Here is an 18771-nt window from a genome sequence, read left to right on the forward strand (position 1 = left end):
AGTGAAGCGGGGTATTTCATGGATGGTTTGGAGAGGGGCTGTAAAATCAACTAATTGTCACAATGTTATTGAACCACAGTAAGCAAACAAGATTGTATGGAAGTAAATGATTCAGTTCAATGAGCTTCCTCTTCAGAAAAATGCCACTGAATGGGTGAAACCCCTTTGGGAAATCAGAAACCCCCAAATTAAGGCAAATAGGAATTTGAAAGGGGATGCCTCAAGAACCCCAGAGTTAAAAGTGCTCTGATCAAAAGCAAACGATACCGGTCAGCGGAGCCTCCTCTCTGCACCTTGCTCACAACACACGTTTTGGTGGGGAGATGGGGGGAAAGGGAGCCTCTCTCTCCCTCCCCGCAGTAAACAGTGCCCATTTTCCCCTGCCTTCCTACCCCGCCACGCTAGGGGTGTGCACTGAACTGGCTTGTCCAGTTTCCCCCCTGAACAGCAGCCATTTTGGTGGCATGGCATAACCTATGCCGTGCAGAGCCCATTGAGCAGACGTGGCAGCCTCCAAAATGGCCACCACACCGGGAGGGGGGGGGAATGCCCTAACAGGCCGAAGAATGGCCAAACAGGCTGCCGGTTTTGGAAGCAAGGGAGGCCATTGGAGGGAGGGGGAATCTTCCGTGGACCTCCCTGCCAGCTTGGACACACCTCCCTAGAGAGGATAAGTTTTTAAGTTCACATACCCCCCTGGATCGAAGCGACCCATGAGGGTTCAAGGGGGTGCCAGAGCAAACTGGCCTGGTCTGGTTCAGACTCAAACCGAACTGAACAGCTGGTTCTGTGCACACCCCTAGTGTGGTGGGGTAGGAAGGCAGGGGGACACAGGCACTGCTTACAGTGGGGAGGGAGAGAGCCTCCCTTCCCCCCATCTCCCTGACAAAAATGTGTTTAAAATTTAATTTTTTTAAAAAACGAAAACACATGAACCCCCCAAACAGGCCAGGGGGGTGTTCAGGCCCAGTTCGAACCAAGCTGGTTCAATGTTGAACACGGTTGACATCGAACCTGTTTGCACATCCCTACGCCATGCAGGGGAGAAGCAGTCCAATACGCATTATTTCTTGCATGAAAAAAAACATCCACACCATCACACATTACAATGCATAAAATACAGGGCAAGGCTCCCTAGAAAGGAAAAAAACTACTTTCTTGGAGCACTTTTACCATGTTATAGGGGCATAATGCACCAAAGGAACCCGAAACAAAGCATGGGAAACATGCACGGTACCAGTGACAGCGCAACAACCACGATGTCAAAACATGAATGCGGAGGGGCACTTATTGGACACATTATGAAACTGTTGCAATGTGTCATTTGGAAAATGCCATTGTGTGCCATGGAGACACCAGATGTATCCCATTACTTTTAACTATCTGTAGATTTTCTGTTTGAGGATAGCAGGTGCAAAACTGCATATTGCAGATTTTACATTTTATTCAACAGTGCCCTGAATTTCCTCAGTTTCTGCTACTTGGGTCCAATACCTTAATTACCCTGGCAGCATGGGAGCTGCAGCAGTGTTAGCCCAGAGCAAGTTGTGAAGTAATGACCAGGCAGCCAGGGTCTTGGTCTACTGATTGCTCATTACACGTGCCAAATTGGGGAATACCATCAAAAGGAGAGCTCCAGGAAGATAGACAACTACTAGAGCCAGCAAGAAGTGAGGCATATTGAAATGTTTATGGTACAATGCTGCTTTGAAAGTTGTTCTTTGCTTTGAAATCTATCCCTGCGTATTGAATGCTTGAGTGAACATGTGGCACATCAAGAAATTACACTATGGTGTAGTCAGAATTAGGAGACTGCATACATTGTTTTGAGCAAGCATAGAGCATATATCCTTTTTTTTTTTTTTTTTTTAAGGTGAGGAACCAGAGAAAGTTTGGATAGAAGAACGTGCAGCAGACAGGGAGACAGCGTGTGAAAGGTTTTGACTCTGCATGTCTTGGGCACTCAGATTGGACAGAGGACCAGATAAGAGATTGTGTAATTTTGGGGTTGTTAGGAAGATTGCCCCACCTGCTATCTGGCCAGTTTAGGCAACAGAATTTGACTGTTAGAGCAGCAGCACTCCTTCCCCAGGCTGCTGAGACAGTATGAGGTGAAGTGGGAATCACCATGGCACCTCCTGCAAAAGATGTCTCGCTTCACCCTGACAGTGTAGAAAGGAGTGGTGCTATTGCAGATACCATGCCACTGGGGTTTCATCAATACAATACCTTGGAGGTTATGTAGTCATGGAATAATAGTTCAATTTTGCCTTTAGAGGGCACGAGGACATATGATAGACAATATGCATAGCTGTTTGGAACTCAGTCCACAGATTTTATTAATGAATATACAGGCAGCAGTTGGGTGACTAGAAGACAACATTGTGGGTGTGGTACCATCCCAGCCTTCCCACTGGATAAGAATGATGCAAGGCAGAAATGGACACAGATTGACTACTGTCCTCAGCCAGCCTCCTTCCTGGAAGCTGCTGACTCTGCCCAGTCACCAGACCAGTTCAGATGCTAAGTCCTTCTCTGCCTGATGTGAAAGCACCCTTTGCAACAAATAGCATCGAGAAGACTAGTGCCCTCTTTCTCTAAGGTCGGCTAGCTGTGAGAAAGGAAGCAAGCAAGAAAAGAACCCAGAGAGGTTGGCTGAGGACAGCAGTCAGTCTGTGCCAACTTCTGCCTTACATCATCCCTATCCAGTGGGAAGCCTAGGCTCGTACCATGCTCACACCACTGTCTTCTAGTCCTGGTAAAAGATTTCTTTTCTGGTCCTGCTAACCAGTAGCCAATCCTGTGTCCTGAGTAGATGCTGCTGCAAGAAGCGCAAGAAATTCAGAAGTGGGTGGCACTCCAACTGTGCTTTTAAAGCCCACGTACTGCACCTTTATACATAACCCTGGAGCAGAGCACAGTTATACAATTCCTTTCTAGTCTACCCTCATTTATGTCCTGCTCAAGAGATGAGACATTCCAAGTAAGTTACGTAGTCAGGAGCGACTCCCACATTTCACCCACTTTGGCTACATTCCCCCCAAACACACACCAACATATCTCCCATTGTTCCCTCAACACATGCATACAAACATGCCTCTGCTTCCGGTTGGCAGTAGTCCTTGATAGACTCAGCTGTGCTTAAGGGCTTTGTTTGTTCTTTTGCCTTGAAAATATTTGATATGTGAGAAAAACAAACTAGCTTTCCCATTGCTCTGCCTCTCTCTTGCCTCCTACCCAGTGTTCTTTCCCTGCTGCATGTTTATAACTCTTGAAATCCCCGTTTCAAGCTGAGGTTGGCTGAACTTCTAATATAACTTTTGGGTCTAAGTGCTCTCAGAAGCTTCCTGCCAACCACCATGATAGTAATGATTCTGGTGGCTATACTTTGTGTGAAAAACTAGAAAATAGTTTTATTTTTAGGAGCAATTGAATTCTTTTGCTCATTATGCTGTAGCTTTCATGAGGACTATCCTTGGCAAGAGAGAGTTCCCAGAAGTCTTTACTGCAAACGGAGGCTGGCACAAGGTTTTGCCAGCCTCTGTAGTTGGAATTGGCTTGAAAAGCTGCTCCTGTGAGAGCCAGAACACAACTGGCAGTGGTGGGGAAGGGCCAGGCCAACTGCCCTGAATAATACAGTTTTGCTGTTCCTGGGGCAGGGGGAACTCTCAGCTCAGCAGCCTGGATTGCTGCTGCACCTATATTGTGATCAATGCAAATCCAGAAGTGAAGGTGTTGCATCAAAATGCTAGTGCTTATTCCCATAGATTGCTGTGCAAGTTCAGTAGAGCACAGGGCTGAGACTTTAATAGTGTAAGACTGCTAGGCTCCGTATAGCAGGTCTAGGGGACTAGTTTCACTGTCCCTCATTACTTTATTGTTGTATATATTTTAGTGTTTATATGTATATTTATTATGTCTGTTCTCTCCTGCTTACCAAGCTGTTCCTTCAGAATAACTGCAGGCCCAAACTTTTAGATGACTGGTGTGTGTAAAGCTCAGTCTTCACGGGGAATATGAAAGGGAGCTGCCCGTTCAATATTTGGAAAATATGCCAGAACCTAGATGTAAAACAAGCCTTCTGTTTAGCATTTTTTGTCTTGATGAAACACAGTACAACATCATTTTAAAAACAAAGTAATCTAAAATGTACTAGACACACAAAAATGCCCTGTGCTCTTTGGTAGTATGCCTAAATACTGCTCTTTCTTCTTTTTCTTTCTGAAGTAGTAAAATTCAGTCACTCCTCAAGAACAATGGACCCATTATACAGAACTTGATATGCTTGAGAAAGCATGGTTCAGTCCTTGGCACAGCTCTTTGGGTCAGAAATCACAAAGGAGTTGTACTGGGTGTAAGTGGAGGGAATAGAAAGATACATAGTATGTTGGGCCATCTAAGGCGCCACTGTTTTAAAGGGTTTCACTGTGGCATTCCAAGCGTGTATTGGAGCTCGATGGCAATGTTGAGAGTCAGAGCAAGAGAGCAGGAAGAGAAATGCAGACCTTCTGAAGTGAACATGGAATGGGATTATGGAGAGAGAACCAGCAGAAAGCTATGGTGGCTGCATTTGCAAAGAGTGTGTGTTGGGCAGCAACCATGATACTCTACCATGCATTTTTTCATAGCAGATATGAGGAAACAAATGGAGGACTATGGCTGTTCCATGTCGATGACTGACCTAAAGTATATTAGAACACTTTTGATTTTAAAAAATAATCCCCCACAGTAGTTATTCAGTAACTTGTATAACTTGCTCTTAATATACAGCTTAGTGGCCTTCAGACAGATTGTTCTTGGTATGTTCTTGAAAAACCTTGAGGCATATATGGAAAACCTACAGGGATATCTGCAAAGTTTAGTTTTGTGCCTGATTACAGTTTCCTTGTCATTTTGAAAAATGGGGTATTTTCAGCAATCTCATAGTCAACTTTGATGTCCTTGAACATAATATTTTTCATATGAATCCAGGCAATATCTATTAGTTTCTGTGGTCATTGTATTTAAGGATACTGTCAAATGAGTGTGTGTGTGTGTGTGTGTGTGTGTGTGTGTGTGTGTGTGAGTGTGTGTGTGTGTGTGTGAGTGTGAGAGAGAGAGGGGTGGGGGGAGGAACTAATAATTGCTTTAAAAGGTGTTTGAGATCCTAGCTGGAATTGTATCTGTCATCTATAATATTTGGGAAAGGATAATCAATGTTAAAAACATGGTTCGTTTGACTAATGCAATTCATCATTATTTCCCCCCCAAGACCACAGTTGCTCCAATAAATCTGTGTTTAATGATTGCATAGGTGGGTGGCAGACTTGCAATGCCCACACCAATGTTCCTGGTAACAGGGATACCTAGATTCTGTTGACTGCAGCTCCCATAATTCCAAGCTACATTGGCCTTTGGCTGGCGATTATGGGAGTTGTAGACAACACTATCTGGGAATCCCTGTTACAGGGAACACTGGCCCACACCCCTTGCCCAATGGCATCCCAGTTGCTCCAGCATAATCTGAGGCAAGAAAATATAAGAGTGGAGGAGAAACAATTGGGACGTCAGACTTGGGAGTAACTACTAATGACCAAAGCAAATAATGCACTATAAGCAATGAGCAATGGAACGATTCTAGAATAAATTAACCTGCAATATAGATATGGTCTTTTTAAATGTCTTTCAATTCCATAAGGGAGCTTTACAAACTGAAGTACACATTGAGAACATAATGCATTAGTTGTTAAATACAAAATGTGATAGGACAAACATCTTTGCAAATTGCTAGCAGCTGTCCTAACTTGATAGACCTTTCCTTGTTTACTAAAGAGAAGTAATGGTTGGCCATGTAAGAGGCTCGTCTCAAACTTTATTGAAAACGGTGAGACTTATTCTTCCTTTTCTTTATGCTCCATAAAAAAAGTATTCACAAGATCTCAATTATACAGGCATGATAACGTTTGTATAAGTAACATGAAGTTCAAAAGCTGCCCATTGAATTATTATTTAGAATATTTATATAGTGTTTTCAACAAAAAGCAGTTCTCAACACTGTTTATGTAGCAAAAGAAATGAGAAAATAGTTCTCTGCCCCAAAAGGGCTTGCAATCTAAACAATCCACAAGGGAGACAACAGCAAACATCCATGGGAAGGGCACTATGTTGGGATGAATAGGAAAAGTTTATCTCCCCTTCTAAATAAGAGCCTACTTAATAGTTGCCTTTTTACTCAGACAGCAGAAGTTCCATTAATAGGAGAAAATGATGTCTTACAGATACAGGGTTGGACTGGACTGTCTCCTGGTCCAAAACCCTCACACCTGCCACTTATGTGATCCCAATAACCATCTCCTAAAGCTGATTTTCCCAATAAAAAGCAACTTTAGGGTTTTTAATTACATGCATTTGAGTAGTTCTGCCTGAGAAAAAGTAAGACAAGGGTTGCTTCCATATTAGCAACAGGAACTGACTAATTAAAGGGCTAAAAGGAAGCAACTAATTAAAAGGCCAGTGGCCAAAAAGGCAAAGCCGCTTTGAAAGGAAAAAAGAGAAAAGGACAAGCCTCACCAGAATTGAAGCCTCCCTGCTGCTGGCATAGGCCACTGCAGTAAATGAGACAACATTGCCTATACAGATTAGTTTGCAAGCAAGATGGAGGAGTCTGAGTATTTCTCACATGTAGTAGCTAAGTAGACAAGTTACAAATCTTTTCACTTGGCACCAAAACTCATTGCATCCCAGTATCTTAAACTGGAATAACAATGTATGCTATTTTCTCGGGCATCCAGCAAACTCTTATCTTGCTCTCCCTTCCAAAGACCAGCTTTAAAAATTACTGATTATCCATCATTTTCATTAACCTATATTAATAATAAAGATAGCAATAATGCTGAACAGTATCACATGAGAATATGTATCAGAGCAACTGATGATCCTCCACTAACCCACTTCTGAGGATTTAATTTATCCGTAATATCAGCAATCATTTTTCTCTGCATAGCTCAGTTTTCCACCCATCTTAAACATCTTTTATGTATCAAGTTAAGTAAAGAACTGTTAACAGAATGTTATTACTTTGGCTAAAATAATCCCCTTTCAACTACTAATTGAACTTTTTCAAGATTAATGTTAGTAAATTGATTTGACAATATTAACATAACCTTTCTTGGCCGTATTACCCACCCACCCACCCACTCCCACTACGGTTGTCTTGTTCTTTACTTGGGTAATACCATTTGTTCCCATATGTATGGATAAGAAGATGGAGAATTGTTTTTCTGCAAACATCATAACTGAGCTGTCACATACTATCACCCAAGTGAAGCATTTAAGTGAACTCTTGTCATTATCTGAATACATTCATAATATTTTCAGATATCATACAAGCTTCATGGTCATATGAACCAGAATAGTGTCACTTCATTTCATCTTTGTATACTGGTTTTCCAGAAGCAGCTCTGCAAAAAAAGAGCATGCCTGCCCTGATGTCACTGCAGGGACATCACTGTCAGGGTGTCCTTTAATCATGTGGGAAGGGAATTTATCTGAATTGCCCCTCTACATAAGCTCCAAAACCCTGAGGGAGGATGAAGACTGGAACCATGACAGGGGCAAGAAGTTAAACCCCTTCTCCCACCATGCCATGTTTGGATCTCTTCCTCATGGCTGCTGTTCAGGAAACAAAAATCAAGCTTGCAGTGACCAGCCAGACTACTAATTTTGCTTGTTTTGCCACACAACCTCTGACTACTTCTGGCTATGTTTCAGTGCCACTTTGAAGCTCATCAAGAGGAAGGAATGGTTATTTCTCATATGGCTGTCGCAGGAGTTGGGATCTGGATTGCGTTTACCTCAGGATCCACACTTCGTCTTTTCCACACTGAAACCCTCAAGCATCTCCAAGATGTTAATGTCGCTACTCTCGTTCACAATATGTTGTCAGGTACCAACATTACATCTGCTTATTTAATTGTGCTGGTGTTTTGTATAACTTTTGCAGTGCTCTAGTGCTCCATGGGCATGACACCCAACCAGGAAATCTTTAATTACAACTAAGAGTTGTCTTTTGGTGACACTTTCAGTCTGAATGGAGTCCTCAGCTAAGGTTTCTCTGTAATAGGTTTTCAGTAAGAGTCTTAACACTGGCTGACAACCTGACTTAAAGAAGCAGGTGTGCTTCAAGGGGCTGCAAGACCAACAGAAGCCCTCATGTGACTCCCCCAGGCCCCCTCTGAGCATGCTGCTGTGCAAGAATCCTCGGAGCATGAAGGGTCAATGGTGGATTTCCAGTCTTACAGATGCTTCTGCAGTGCATCCCTACCATCCCACAAAGTCAATCAATCAATTAATTTATTACAGCCGTAGGCCATACAGAAAACATAAAAAGATAACAGGATTAAAAACACAATATATGAACAATAATATTACATATAATAAACAGGACAAAGCAATAGCTCCTATGAATTAGACCTTAAACAAGATCTTAGTCTAATAGCAACATAAAAGAATTTCGCCACCACCTTGGTAACCTCTTTATTTTGATCCTCAAGACAGAAATTCAAATAAAAGGAGTCAGCTCTTCCTGGAAATTGCTCTAACAAGGGATGTCCCACAAAGTGTGCATGCTTCTTTAGTCAAGATGCCAGCCACTAATTCTAAAATTTGGGGAAAGAGGAAAGGTATAATGAAGTAGAAAAAATGGACTCCAGTAAATTTTCTCCTGCTTATATTAATGAGAGAGATGGCTATGATCATAATATTCTCCAGACATAACTTGTCTAGAGAAATGAAATGGCATAAAATTCCAGTTTTACATCCACATCTTGTGAACTTTTAAAAATATGAATGTATGCATCTCTCTGTGTGCAAAACAAACAAACATATCTTCTGTATTAGAATATGAAAATAGAGGGCACTTTTTTCATGTCAACAAATGTGCATTGATCTTAGAACCCTATTATACCAGAGCATTACAAAAAATAGCCTACTGCTCCATACAGCACGTCCTTATATTGAAGGTATCATTTTAGTTCTTGGCAGGAAGGCCTCTCACTGACGGGCCAGGCTAAGACCTTTGCCTCTGTTATGATTTGCCTATATTATGATCTATGACCAACCTTGAGATGCTGCTTTCCCCCCTTTCTGTCATTTGAATAAAGCTCACTTTATTCTTCTTCAAATTCAACTTTGGATTTTCTTACTGAAGTGCCCCACCGTATACTATTTAAAATTATTGTAAAGATAATATTCACAAAGTCCACAAAATTCCACATTATCTGACTTTGTTTGCAATGGGCGATCTGAAAACCTTATGTTTTTCCCACTGAATTTGAGATTAGTTTTGAATGCTTAGTTTAGATTAGCAGGGAGGAGAGCTGGTCTTGTGGTAGCAAGCATGAATTGTCCCATTTGCTAAGCAGGGTCTGCCCTGTTTGCATTTGAATGAGAGGCTACATGTGAGCACAGTAAGACATTCCCCTTTGGGGATGGGGCCACTCCAGGAAGAGCACCTGCATACTTGCAAACAGAAGGTTCCAAGTTCCTTCCCTGGCATCACCAAGATAGGGCTGAGAGACTCTCCTGCGTGCAGCCTTGGAGAATCCACTGTCAGTCTGTGTAAACAATACTGAGCTAGATGGACCAATGGTCTGACTCGGTATAAGGCAGCTTCCTGTGTTCCTATGCTTTCTTAATTGCTCATGAAGATAGTAGACTTTCTCCATCCACTGCCATTCCTTCTGCCTTTATTGTTCCATTAGTTTCAAAATGCAAATACAGGAGAACCTTGACATCCGCAGATTCACACATCAGCAATCGGGTAAAAGACACTCAACCTCAGCATGCACGGGTGGGGTGGGGTGGGTGGAAACGGAAAAAACATGTCAACCTTGCATATCCACAGGTTGGGAGTGTCCAGAAATTACTGCTAAGTTCATTTCCAGCCACCATTTTGGGTTTTGGAGCCTCAGAATGACTCCATTTATTAAAAGAAAAGAAATTGTGATTTTTAGCCGATTTGGACTCAATTTTCAGTTATTTTGGGGTACAGAGCAATTCGGGGGGGCAGTGAAGTGTGGTAGGGAGCTTCCCCCAGATTTCCCCCCAAAATTTGGCCAATTTTCAATCATTTTATATCATTTTCCTGATGACTGAGATCTGGGAACCTAACCCCTGTGATCCCATAGCCCAAATGACTTGATATTTGCGGTTTCCATATCCGCAGTTGCAGCCAGGAACGGTGAATATCGAAGTCCTCCTGTAGTCTAGTTTAAGAAAAGTTAGATATTCATTCTCTCTCTCTCTCTCTCTCAATGTGAGTAGTTGGTACATTTAAGAGCTTCTTCTAGACTCTCTTGTTTTCCCACTAACACACAAACCCATCAGTCTTTTCTATCCTCATTCATTTGTTCTGTCCTCCTTTATGCAAAAGGGATAAATGTTTTGTGCCAAGTGGTATGAAGTGAGGTATGTGTGAGTGTTTATGTGTGTTTAATGGAGAGAAAAAGCTAGCTGGAAAATATTTTGTTTCAGTTGTCATTGCCATGGAGCTAAAACAAGGCGACATAAACTGTATATTTTTCTGATGAAGAGTTAATTATATATATTCTCTTGTGTCATTCTGATCACATTTTCAGCAGCTTTTATTAAGTTTTTATTCAAATAAAATAAAACTTTCAGCAGTCCAACTAGAGGAAAAGGTTGATGATGGATCTCTTTAAACATGTTTGGTACAGGACCTGATATGATTCAAAAACTGCAATTCATTTGGTGTTAAAGAATAAGGAAGTTGGAGGTTTGTGTGAATTAATTTGTACAGGGGGGTGGAAACTGGAGAGCTGAAAACAAAAATAGCTTGATCTGTATCTGATGTGCTTGAGAGAGAAAGGAAGAAATTAACACAAAGCAGAGCAAATGAGATTTGAGCCATATAAGTGTCCTTTTTGTGCAACTGCGTTGTAATTATACTGTGTCAAGGAAATGAGGTGGTGTTTGTACAAATTCTTTGTTCTGATGGGGCTTACATTTGTAGGTGAAAGTTGCTTCATAGAATAATAGGATATGGCAAACTCACAAATGCAAAGATGATTCCCTGAACGTAGGATAAAAGTACCTACATGATGAAAGAAAAAATGTGCAGGGACGGAAATACTTCTAAGGCTTTATAAACATATTTCTGAGATATGGGGAGGGGAGGGCAAAACCAGGTGTCAAGATAAATCAATCCTTAAATGCTTTGAGTCAGATTGCAGCAACAAGGAAAGACTTTAAATCCAGATTAACCAGCTGCCTGGAGATTTCTTTTGATATTCCTTCCACTTAGACCATTTAGATCAGGAATAATTCTTTGCAATTAATGGGCTTATTCATTGTAGCCCAACTTGAAGAAAGGGACAAAGAAAGGAATGGAAAATCTCACCCCTGAATTGTACCTCTCAAGTATTTCGAACTGAAATGATTTTGCTAGGATGACCACTTTATACAAATTCTGTATTATGCACCAGTATTCTGGTTTTCTTTGTGGGGCAGCACATTGTCACCTGAGAGGATCTTTGAAAGGCCTCTGAATTAAAACTGCATTCCTTCTACACACCGGTGTAGCTATACTGAACAAAAGAAGAAAGAGATACTGTTGCTAAGTAGCAGGTGGTTACTGGTAGAGTTGCACATCCCCTGTGCATTTGAGATATTCGTAGCTGAGGACTGATTTGACACAGGATATGCAGAACCTACTATTTACTTAGCTGCTTCAATGTTTGGTCTTTTCCCATAGCTTGGAATTGAGTACAAATGCACTATCGTGCAGAAACTGGGTTTTTATTCAGTGTATACCGTGATCATTTTCCTCTGTCCTGGTTTTGGGGACACACCTGCAAGTGTATTGCCGACCATTGGTAGTCCATGGACCATAATAAAAATCAGTGGGAGGAATGCAGATCGCATTTAGCATTGTGGCTTCATTACAATGAGACCAAAGCCTTGCCTCAGTACTTTTGTACATGGATATCATTGGGCTGGAAAGATTAGAAGCAGGCCTCATACTTGCATGCTCTCTATCTGCTCTTTCTCTGACCCTTCATTGTGTGCAGAACTGAATGACTGAATGACTCTTTCATCTAAAAGGAGATCTCCTTTGACCATCTGAGATTAAGCCTTATTTATAGAGGGTGTAATCCCATATTCTTAAGTGAGAACCCATATCAGAATAGACCTGGTCCTCCTAAATTAGTAGTTTGCTTAAGCCTGTGAATGTCTGAACAGAATCAATTACACGCATATATATTTTTTAAAGTGCTGAAACGCATTCTGCTTTGGTACTCTGAGCCAGCAAAATGGGCCCCCCAATTCCCTCTTAACTTGGACTTGAACAAAATACAGTAGGATAGAGGTGTTGTGATCTGTTTCACTGGGAAAGCATCCTTTAGGAATGGTATTTGATAAGCTGAGGCTAGGACAACATACAGGCTGAAAAGCATGGCTATTCATGCGTCACTATCATGTCTATTCTATTTATGTATTTGTTTAATGAAAAGTAGAAACCTAGAGCAGTAATGCCTGTGTGTTTAATTTTTAGTGTAGGGGTAGAACATGATATTAAGGCAGAACGTGGTGTAAGAGAAGTTAAGGAGCAGCGACTGCAAATTCAGAAGTTTTGGAAGACATTGGAGCTGTTTCATTTACCCTGGAGGAGTAACTACTATCCATCTAATCTGCTCTAAGTCTGAACTAAAGAGGCAAAGCTGTACAGCAACAGCTAGTCTCTAAGGAAAATGCAAAAGATGAGAGAAACCAGGGGCGTTACCAGCCTGTGGCGGCCTGTATCCATGCTCCCCCCCCCCAATTCTGGCCCCTGCTGCTAGTTTGTGGGGGCCATCACTAGCCCTTCCGCATGGCCTCCTGCATTCAGGGCTTTCCCTAGGGGTGTGTGGGGCTGGGGGTGAATCGCATTGTGTAGGGCCCCTTTAATATTTCATATGATTATAAAACCGTACTGATGGATGACATGCTGTGTAAATCGTGTGTGTAAGTGAGGTTTTTGGATATGTCCATCCAGCTTGGACATATAGTAGTACATTTGTAAGGAAAAAAGTTAAAAGCATAACAGATGCCCCTTGCTTCACAGTTCTCACTCAGACATTCTGGATTGAAAACCAACTTGAGCATAGTGCATTTACAAATAAAATAAATGAAGTTTATTCAGCTGTTTACAGTTAGCCCCACTTTCATAGGTGTGAAGTTCTCTATGGATAGAGAGAGCTCTTTCTGGCATCTTTACTGCAGTAAAATCAACAATTAAAAATCAATAATTTGCACAATCTATTTCAGATTCAGGATTGGGAGCCCTAACCCTCCCACCCTGCCCTAAATCTGTGCCCAGTATCAAAGCCCAATGCCCAGTCATTCCACAAATATACAAGGGGGCGGGGTAATGAAAACAGGGAAATCCCATACCTTCCATTGCTGGCTCTGAGGAAGAGGAGGAAAGCACAGGCTCTTGGCACAGTCCAGGGCAGCGAGGGTGGAGGGTGTGCACAGTGCTCTGGTGGGCAGCCAATGCTGGCTACTCTGCCTCTACTCCACTCCAGGCTGGAGAGCATCAGGCAGGGTTAGGGACTGGGGACTTGGGGAGAGCCCCACAGAGGCCTTCAGAATGAGCACTGGCAGGGAGGCCTCTGTAAGACCCGCCCACCCACCAAACAGCTGAGATTTGGAGCAGAGTGGGAGCTGCAGCAACATGGCTACAGGGAGCCTTTCCATTAGCAGGCTACGCGTTGTCTGGTCAGTTGGCCAGGCAGAGCGGGGAGGAAGGTAGATTTTGATAGGACGGCCCTGCTTGCATTGCCTTGTGCACTGCCTCCTCCCTCCTCGTGCCCCATTACATTCCCCGCTATTTCCGGCTGAGCAGGGGGTGCCATTCATCCCGTTCCCTCACTTGCGGCTCCAAGAGCCTGCTGGGGGTTCCTAGCAAAAGCTATTAGGGAGAGGCTGGAATGTGGTCTCTCTTGCGCTGCTCACTGCTCCCATTATGCTCCCCGCTGTTTCAGGATGAGCAGCAAGTGAAAGGACATATTATGTTTCATCCCCTCACTTGCAGCTCTTGCTAGGAGCTCCTGGCAGGAGCTGGGAGTAAGGGAATGCGATGCATGGCACACAGATCCCGCCTACCCCGAAACCGCAGGGAGTGTAATAGGGGCAGTGGCTGCGAGAGGAGAAAGGAGGAGGCAGTGTAGCAAGACTAGGCTTGCTACAGAAGGGCTGTATACAGAAGGGCTGCCACTGGCCCACACAAACCAGCAGCGGCTGCTCCTAGGGGTGGAGTGGCTCGTGCTTCACAGTGCACATGCCACACCTCTGAGAGAAACAATCGCATAGGCCTGGCTATGGCTTCATTAAACCTGTCTTCATTCTTTCTTCCTGGAATTAGATATTGGTTTCCATATGGTTTCGCGGCAGCCTCCCATCTGGACAGCTTATTGGATTAGAGCTGTTTAGCTTGCAACTGTATGAATATGTGCTTTCAGACCATCACACCTTGAGCCAAGGTGTTCTTGAGCTGAGATTCTTCAGAAGGTAACTTGGCAACATTTAGCAGGGAGATCCAAGTTGTTCAATTTATGGACTTTTAAAGCCACTTAAAAAAACAACACCTGAATAATGAACTGCCCCATAAGGACGGCCTTAGTTCATTGCATCATCATGCACCTATGTTTGCATACTGGAGATCTGTTGCGCCAGTGTAGTTGGCACTCCCTTCCCCCCTCCCCCTCCCCACCTCTCTAAATGTCACGATCTTTGCGGATGCACATGAATGCTTGCACAGATAGTAGTACACTGGTACTACTAGTAGGAAGTGCAATCTTCCTCCCACGTGTGTGGAAGCTTAAGGGAGAACTGATGGAGCAAGCACTACTGAGGACACTTGGCTGGTAGGTCAGCTCAAGTCTGGGACAATAAGGACATAAATAACTAAGTTCTGGTTATTAATTCTGTCATTTTTGCAGTGTGCGCCTTGCACGGACCCAATGAGGCCAGGTTTGAGTGTTTCTTAAAGACCATGTTGCCATGAACACAGTGGACTCTGAGCAAACCTATTGATAGTTTTCTTATTCAGTGGACTATCTCCAGTACTCATAGTACTGCATTATAAATACAGCCTGTGTGTGTGTGTGTGTGTGTGTGTGTGTGTGTGTGAGAGAGAGAGAGAGAGAGAGAGAGAGAGAGAGAGAACACGCACATCCTTTCAGAACAATGTGCTGACTCTGGAGAAATTCTAGATTTGTTCCTCTCAAAACTGATGACAACTTGCTGGATAATTTCCATTCTTTATCTTGTAGTGTGACAAATGTGTTTCCTAGAAACTGAGAATTGACAGGAAAACATAACATTTCCTCACTAAGGAAAAAAGCAATACAGCAATATTGATGTAATAGGCTTTCACCCCTTCTAAATATCAAGTTGTTCTGATTAAAAAGAAAATCTGAACTGAAAACTAAACTTGAGCAGTTTTATGAAATATATAGTCCTTTGTGTTATGTGAATAATCAGAATATAGATAATTTGGTAATGATTTTACTTTTGCAATGAAAATCAGAAACAAGAAAAACTGTTGTTTTTGATGAAATTTGAAATGCAGAAATAATATTAAGAACATAAGAGCTCTGCTGGATCAGACCAGTGTCCTCATTAAGTCATGTTTCCCACAGTGGCCAATCACATAATTCTAGGCAATGCACAGGCAGGACATGGAAGCAATAGCCTCCCCTGCTGTTGGCTCTCTCACACCAGCAACTAGTATTCAGAGATATTCTGCTTCTGGAAGCAGAACCTCCATGTTTCAGGACTCCTTGAATTAGTGTGACTCTCCTTCCATTCACAGAAAAAGCCTGTTGTCATGGAATGTTCTGCACAAACACTTAATACATTGCAGGTGTGGAGTTTTTAAAAACAAAACAAAACAATATACTCTTTAAATACTTTTTTGATTTAATATTGGCTGGGTTCAGAAATCCTGCAGAACCACTGATTATATTTACTAAAGTTTATTTAGCAAACCTGAATTGGCAGCATAGACAATTGCCAATCCAATGCTACTGAAACAGACCAAGATTAGAGCACAATTAGAGCACAAAGATTAAAGCACGGGTTCAGACAACATACAGACCCATGGAGAGGCCAAACCAGCTTCAAACTTAGAATTCGGATTTTGGTTCAATTGCTTGAAATAAACCACAGTTCGACTGGTGTGGGTTCAGACATATAAACTAACCACAGTTGGACAAAATAAACCATGGTTCTGTGTCATGTCTGAATGCCTGCTCTCCACTCTCACATCTGTTTTGCTAGATTTTTTGCTCCTTCTCCCCTCCCCCTCCCCCTCTTTTGGGCAAAGCTTCTGTTTTCTGAAAGAAGCCACCTTGCTTTGAAGCTTTCGAAATTCTTGCTTGTTAAAACATGCTGGCATCCTTTTCTACTTGATATTTCCTTGCTTAATATGTGACATACCTACTTGGTGAGCTTATGCATTTTGGAGAGTTTTACCCTCTTGAATTTTCCTTTTAAAAGTCAGTTCATTTTTAGAAATTACCTCTTTTGAAATCAAATGTGACTGTTTGATATCCCCCCCCCATTTGCATATATTTTGCATTTGGTGGAACTGTTTCCTGTTGGTTCCAACAACACATTTTACATGGGACTCACATAGGATTAAGTCCAGGGTAGCCTCCCCTCAAGACTCTGTTCTAAGACTTGGTCACATAGGATATCTAGAAACTTTGAAGCTATTCACACGTACAGGCAAATCTGGGCTAAGGAAGCCCAGTTCAGTTTTGCCTCTCTCTCTCTCTCTCTCTCTCTCTCTCTGTCTGTGTGTGTGTGTGTAGTGCCAGGATCAGGCCAGATCCCAGCAGCACTTTGGTTGCAAACCCCCCCCCCCAAATACTGTTCTCTAAAACAAGGTTTTAAACCCCGTCTTTGCGGAGCTGGCAGACTGAGGGGAGGGGTGCATATAATGCCCTGTGCACTTGCACGGTGCATTATGGGAGCTCCTGGTGGGGGTGGTGCACCCCAGCACCCTGACGCTCCAAGCTACCAGCTGATAATCATCTGGGTGGGCAATCTGCCCATTAAAGAGGGAGACCTTGGTTGCCTGCAGGGAGGTAAGCTTTTTAAGGCTTCCTCCCTGCTAGCCCTCTTGCCCATCTCTCACTGCTTGTGAGAACGGGCTTTTTATCTTGTCATGACCCAGTCAGTGTTAGGGTAATTGAAATTTCCATTTCGCCCCTACACCAGTAAAGACAAGACGAGGCAAGATTTCTTGGTGGTATGGGCCATAACTTTATTAATTCGAATCTAATCAATCCTGCAGTGGCAATGGGTTCTCACCCCCGCCCCAAATAGTGTGGCTACTAATTGCTTCTGAACCAAGATGCCATCTCTGTACTCTTGTCAGGTGATTACACTTTGGCTTGAAGCAGCCTCACAGCACAGCCCTAAGGCCAAACACTCCTCTTCTTAGCTGGCCTATATAGGGTTAAAATATCAGCAAGAAGCATCACCACCTCCAGGTGTACAGCCTTTAAAGCTGACAATATAATGCCAAGAGAAATCCCAGGCCAATTACCCTGAGCTGTAAAGCCTCTAGCAAATGGCTGGAAGTCCCTTCTGTGATAGACCATGTGTCTTAGATTGCTCATCAATGAGCACCTTCCAGCCCACACTGTACCTGTTGTTGTGACCATGGAACCTAGCTAGCTAACTATGAAGAACAATATTAGGAAGACAGAAAACTCCCCCCATCACTGGTGAATTATATGAGGAGCCAAAATTCCTACCTGCCCCCACAAAGGATGACCAGTCCCAAATTGTTCTCGGGGGAGGGATGCCTCTCAAACATTGACTGTGGTTTGGGCAGGAGAGAGCTCGGTTAGCTCTTTGCTCTGCCCAGTCAAACTCCCCACCAGTTAAAGCACGAGGCTGGTGGGGTTATTTATCAAAGGCTGGGGAGGGTAGGAAGGCGAAGTTGCTACATCCAGCACGCACAGGGTGGGCACTGTCATCTACTCTGAATGCTTCCCCAATTTCTTTGCCCGTCTTTAGATTACCTTCTGCATTTTGGTGACAGGGGAGATAGTCAAATATGTTGCATCACCCTTGCTAACTTGGCAAAGAGGCACCTTTTAATGTGGTGATTCTCTTTATTTAGCAGGGGGAGAGTAACTGGCCCTATCCACCCCAGCACAGAACCTCCAGTGACTGTTGCTAGTGTCTATCTTATGTTTCTTTTAGATTGTGAGCCCTTTGAGGACAGGGATCCATCTTATTTATTTATTATTTCTCTGTGTAAACCACCCTGAGCCATTTTTGGAAGGGTGGTATAAAATGGAAATAAGAATAATAATAATTTTACTGGTCACTTTTAATAATAATTTTTTTTTTACTGAGAACAGCCTATATTCTACAATGATATCTATAATAATAATAATAATAATAATAATAATAACAACAACAATATTGATAACAAAATTCAGCCAACCCAGGTCCTTAGGAAGGACTCGATGTCTGGATAAAACAAACTAGTCAATAACACCTGTCTGACTGTGTAAAGAAGAAATAATAATTATTATTAATAATAATAATGCAGCATGAGTCTGGATGTCAGCCAGTATACCAGTACTGAATTATTTTGGGGGTCTGGTATTCCTACCTAAGGTGGAGGAGTCTGCTTCTCTTAAGTTTGTAATTCTGTCCATGCCCTCTTTGGCATAGCTACACCACTTCCCAGTCTGCTTCTTT

General features: G+C 42.7%; 1 protein-coding gene across 9 annotated transcripts in view; it reads left to right on the top strand.

The window, feature by feature from the left end:
* Positions 1-18771, top strand: part of ARHGEF10 (Rho guanine nucleotide exchange factor 10) — a 141229-nt gene that overhangs the window by 111430 nt on the left and 11028 nt on the right. For all 9 annotated transcript variants that reach the window (XM_053286169.1, XM_053286170.1, XM_053286172.1 and 6 more), the window contains one exon: positions 7750-7924. In XM_053286169.1, the coding sequence (XP_053142144.1) occupies positions 7750-7924 (175 nt within the window). The remainder of the gene's footprint in view (positions 1-7749; positions 7925-18771) is intronic.

This window comes from Hemicordylus capensis, chromosome 1 (assembly GCF_027244095.1).
Source record: "Hemicordylus capensis ecotype Gifberg chromosome 1, rHemCap1.1.pri, whole genome shotgun sequence".
NCBI lineage: Eukaryota > Metazoa > Chordata > Lepidosauria > Squamata > Cordylidae > Hemicordylus > Hemicordylus capensis.